Raw genomic sequence first — 5,553 nt, forward strand, 5'->3', positions numbered from 1 at the left:
CCTTACCCTACGCTTTGGAAGGAGTTGGATTCCTTTCTGTTGTGAGTTAAAGCAAGTTTTACTTAATGAAGCTCACAAGTCCAAATATTCTATTCACCCCGGTGCTACCAAGATGTATCATGACCTAAAGGTTGATTATTGGTGGCCCGGAATGAAGAGGGATGTGGTGAAATATGTTGAAGGGTGTCTAACTTGTGCTCAAGTCAAGGCGGAGCATCAAAAGCCGTACGGTATGATGCAACCATTAGAAATCCCTAGGTGGTAATGGGAGGATATCACCATGGATTTTGTCACCAAATTGCCCAAAACACCTAGAAACCAATTCGACACGATTTGGGTGATTGTTGATAGGTTGACGAAAAGTGCCTTGTTCCTTCCCATTCGCGAAGCATCATCATCCGAGGTTTTGGCAAAGATATATGTTAAAGAAGTAGTGGCAAGGCATGGAGTTCCAATCTCCATTATGTCGGATAGGGATACTCGTTTCACTTCTCACTTTTGGCGGAAATTTCAAGAAGAAATGGGTACAACTCTAAAGTTTAGTACCGCTTATCATCCTCAAACAGATAGCCAAAGTTAGAGAACTATCCAAACTCTTGAAGACATGCTACGGGCGTGCATCATCGACTTTGGTGGGACTTGGGATCTTTACCTACCATTGGTGGAGTTCACGTACAACAATAGTTACCACTCAAGTATACAAATGCCACCATATGAGATGTTGTATGGTAGGAAGTGTAGATCTCCCATTTGTTGGGGAGAAGCGGGACAAAAAGAAATTGGTGGTACGGAAGTGGTTTTGAAGACAATTGAGAAGATTGATGTGATTAAGGAAAGACTTAAGGCGGCCCAAGATCGACAAAAATCCTATGCGGACAAACGAAGAAGACCGATTGAGTTCGATGTGGGAGATCGTGTTTTGTTAAAAGTGTCTCCATGGAAAGGCGTCCTACGATTTCGAAAACATGGAAAGTTGAGTCCCCGTTTCATCGGTCCTTTCAAGATTCTTGCTAGAGTTGGCAAAGTTGCATATCGTTTAGAATTGCCCAATGAGCTTTCAGGAATTCATCCCACTTTTCATGTCTTACACCTTAGAAAGTGTCTCGCCGAAGATGCATCCTATGTACCTTTGGAGGAGATTGAAGTGGACAACAAATTGAATTATGTGGAAGAACCTATCGCCATTATGGAAGAAGAACTTAGGAGAGTTCAAAACAAGACGGTGAGAACATACAAGATTTTATGAAAGCATGGAAGAACGTCCGATTGTACATGGGAATCCGAACATGATGTTTTAGTGTACTATCCGTCTTTGCATATGGCTTGGATCACGAGGTCGTGATCCGTTCCAAGTGGGGGAGAGTTGTAACACCCCAATAATTTTAAGGTAATAAAATAACCCTTTTTGTAGTTTTGACATTAAAATAAGTTCCTAATATTTTATTTTTGGATATGGGGTTAATTTAGTTGGAACTTTAACAGATAGCGGGTAAAATACCCACAAAAGTAAAAATGGGCATGGCATCACATTAGAATGCCAGCCACTTTCCCACTTCACTTCCATCACCTAACTTACTCCAATATTTTCTTCATCCTCTTTGATTCTTCAATCCAATCTCAATTCATGCAAACTTGACTTCTAATCTCAAATCAAAAACTCATCAAGAACCATAATCTAATATCATTCAAGAATTTACAAGTTAGGGTGTGGATTACTTAGTGGTGGTGATGGTCGACTATTTCAAGGAAAAGGGGGAGGAGAAATTTGTGAATTCAAGTATTGATTTGGTCTTGTATTCCCTGAGGTAATCACTTCCAAACCTAATTTCCCTTCTTTACTAGGAATTATGGTTTTTGAGAATATGAAATTGGGGGTTTTTGCTAGTGATGAGTCCATGTATGAAATCCCCCCAAAATATTGTATATAATGAGTTAGTTATTGAGTTGCTTATGTTAAAATTTAATTAAATGAGAATATTGGTAGTGAAACTCCAACTATGAAAAATGGTGATTTTATTAGTAATTGAAATAATGATGATGATGATGAAACCTTGGAATTTATATGAAAAAACTTGTTAAATAAGCAACTCGATGACTTAGTGAAATGGGTTAGAGGTTAGAATGCTAGTGAAAGGGTTGTTGAGCTATGTTGAGATAGCTAGGAAAGTGAACATCTTCTTATGTATGCATTATGATATATGATAGGTTGAAAGCTTGATATTGTGCTTTTGCGGTTATCTTGATTATTTGTTGTTTCTACGAAGGAGGTGAGTATACTTGCATATATTGTATATTCGTCGGGTCAATTACCAATCTTGTGGAGTGAGTCCATGGTGGTAATTGATTTGGTGTTAAGTCCCATGTTTATGATTGAGTTTGATTACAGGCCTAATTGGGGGCCATAGGCTCATGTGGGGCATTAGTTATTGTTATAATTGTTGTGATAGTAATCATTTGCTTATGTGGATCCATGTAATGCCTAGCCCAAGGGTGAGTATGATGGATAAGAAACGACGGTGCCATAGTCCATATGCAACAGTCCCTTGAGCGTTGCCCTCCTTCGTTTATATGATATTATGCAAGCATATTCACTAAGCATTTGCTTACCTTTCAGATGTTTACCCTTTTGATTATAGGTGGTTCCGGAAGAAGGAACTAGGTTAGCTTGTCTTGAAGAATAGAGAACGAAGTTGCTAGGGATTGTAGATAGTTGGAAGGTACTTTGGCTATTCTCGGAAGAATAGCATAATTTGGTTAGAAACCTAGTTGTCCCTCTTGACTTTGGCTCATGGTACATTTTGGTTATTATTGGTCATATTTTGATATGTTTTGTAAATGGTCATGTTCATGTCTTTTGGAGTTGTTAAAGATAGTTGGTTTGGTTGTAAGATGTCAAAATGGGTAATCGACCCATATGGTTGTGTGGTCGTTCATGGACCAAACGAATTTGACAAATATGAATGTTTTCGGGTTAACTCTCTTACTTTTAATTCTGGAATGTAACTTGCTTATAATTTATTTTGTGGTTTGAAGGTTTTGGTTAAACCTCAAGTGAGTACATTTTTGATGTTGCTGAACTATGGGCCACTGCGGCGCAGTGGAGGAGGTTTTGTCCACTGCGACGCAGTGGAATCCCACGACCAGACTTTCCTTTCCTCCCACTGCGGTGCAGTGGGAGTGTGTCAAACCCACTGCATCGCAGTGGGGTTCTTCCAGTTTTGGTCTGAGGTTTCCCACTGCGGCGCAGTGGGAGTACTCGACCTCACTGCGGCGCAGTGGGGCATATGTATAAAAAAAAAAAAAAAAACTTTCGTGTTTTCAAGTTATCGAGTCTTGTCGTTTCAAGTGGTATCAAAGCCAAGGTTTAAGGGATTTAGGTATTCCCTCGTGTAGAGAGTGCCTAAACTTAAACCTTAGTTGAGACTCGACCTTAGGTATTAGAAATTTTATATGGGACCCGAATATGTGTTTGATGATGTTAGCTTATGAACTTGCTAGTATTAAAGCACAATAAGAAGCCGGCCTTATTGTGATTGAAGACTAACAAATTTATAAACTAACCGCATCAAACTTTGGAACGGTCTAGTATAAAGTTATACGTTTTGGCTTATGACTCATAGAGAGAGATAGGTTGGGTATTTAAATCGATTTATTTACTCTTATTATAGAATGACGGATCAACATCATGAAGAGGAAGAACACGATCGACATGACGAAGAGGAAGTTACCTTCCTGGAAAATAGCATGGACATTTCTGACCAAATTGGAAGGGCGTTGGAGAAATACACTCCACTTTTACTTAAAAGGCTAAACCAAACAATGGAAGGGGCTATGAATGATCATATAGCCCAAACGATTAGAGAGGAGGTGGCTCTAAATGTTCAACGGGAATTTGAAAAGAGAGATGGAAAAAGGAAGGGTAAGAAGGACAATGAAGATGAGGAGGTGGAAGTAAAGGGGGAGAAGTTCCACAAGAAGAAGTTATCTTTTAAGGATTTTGATGTATGTCACCCTCCTGAATATCATGGTGACCGCAACCCCATTGTTTGTACCAGATGGGTGTCGGAGATTGAAGGGTCTTTTCGCACCAGTCAATGCCCTGAAGATCTTAAAGTGGTGTATGCTGTGAGCATGTTGAGGGATAAAGCAAAGAGATGGTGGGACAATTTATTGTTGGTGAAGAAGGGAGCACTTGATAACGTGGATTGGCTTGAGTTCAAGGCCATGTTCTATAAAGAATTTAGATCAGAGGCGGAGGTGACTAGGTTGAGGAGTGAATTCCTCAATGATTCTCAAGGAACCCTTAGTTTGACGGAGTTTCGTGCCCAATTTCTTGATAAGGCACAATTCTGTCTCGAGTTCTTAAAGAATGAGCAATTGATGAAGGAGCAGTTTTATATGAAGTTGAAGAAGAGTTTGAGGGAGAGGATTAGTTTACTTCAAATTGAGTCTTTCTCCATGTTGTGTGATGTGGCTCGAGGTTACGAGATCGAGCAAACTAGAGTTGATGAGAATGAGGTGAAGAGAAAGTATGATGGGGATAACTCACCGAATAAAAGGTTTAAACAAGATGGTGCTTCCAGTAGTAATACCTTTAGAAGAAATGCTCCCTTTTGCAAAACTTGCAAGAGAAATCATCATGGCTCGTGTAGGGAGAAAGCTTGTTACAACTGTGGGAAGACGGTCCATGTGAGTCGAGATTGTAGATCGAAGCCCCATAAGCCCCTCATTTGCTTTAAGTGTTTTGAAGAGGGACATATGAAGAGCTCGTGTCCTAAGCTAACCGAAGAAGAGAGACAAGAAGAACGAAGGAGAGAAGCAGAAAGAAAGAATGCATTGGCACACGGTAATCAACGGGGGAGGTCCTTCCAACTTACTGTAGAGCAAGCTAAGAACGCTAATGACGTGGTTACAGGTACCTTTCTTATGTACAATGTGCCTATGCGAATTCTTTTTGACTCCGGAGCGAATAGATCATTTGTTGCTACTAGGATGATTCATGTTATTCCTATGTCTAAATCGAGTCTAGATCATACCTTACAAGTTGAGGTCGGGAACGGGAGGACGGAGATAGTAAGAGATGTGTATAAAAATTGTGAAATCAAAATTGTTACGGAATCCTTCCAAGCTAACTTAATTCCCTTCCCAATGGGAGAATTTGATGTAATTTTGGGTATGGATTGGTTGAGCTCTTGTAATGCCAAGATAGCGTGTGACGAAAAGGCGGTTTATTTGAAAACCTCTAAAGGTGAAGACTTGATAGTATATGGTGATAGAAATGGGCGTCCTATACCCGTTTGTACTTTTGCTCGTGCCCGACGTTATTTGTCTCATGGATGTCATGATTACCTTGCTCACTTCGTTGATGTCAAGAAGAAATCTCTATCTATTGAAGACATCCCTATAGTTCGTGATTTTTCCGATGTTTTTCCTGACGACTTGCCGGGTGTTCCTCCCGAGCCAAAGTTGAGTTTTCTATTGATCTTGTTCCGGGGGCTACCCCCATTGCTAAGGCTCCCTATCGATTGGCACCAACGGAGATGCAAGAAATGA

General features: G+C 40.2%; 1 protein-coding gene across 1 annotated transcript; it reads left to right on the top strand.

The window, feature by feature from the left end:
• Nucleotides 1-3,669: 3,669 nt before the first annotated feature.
• On the top strand, nucleotides 3,670-5,553 carry LOC122609079. The gene has a single exon (XM_043782139.1). It carries the CDS (start codon nucleotides 3,670-3,672, stop codon nucleotides 5,551-5,553), a length of 1,884 nt encoding a protein of 627 aa, XP_043638074.1.

The sequence above is a fragment of the Erigeron canadensis genome, chromosome 7, assembly GCF_010389155.1.
Source record: "Erigeron canadensis isolate Cc75 chromosome 7, C_canadensis_v1, whole genome shotgun sequence".
Taxonomy (NCBI): Eukaryota; Viridiplantae; Streptophyta; class Magnoliopsida; order Asterales; family Asteraceae; genus Erigeron; species Erigeron canadensis.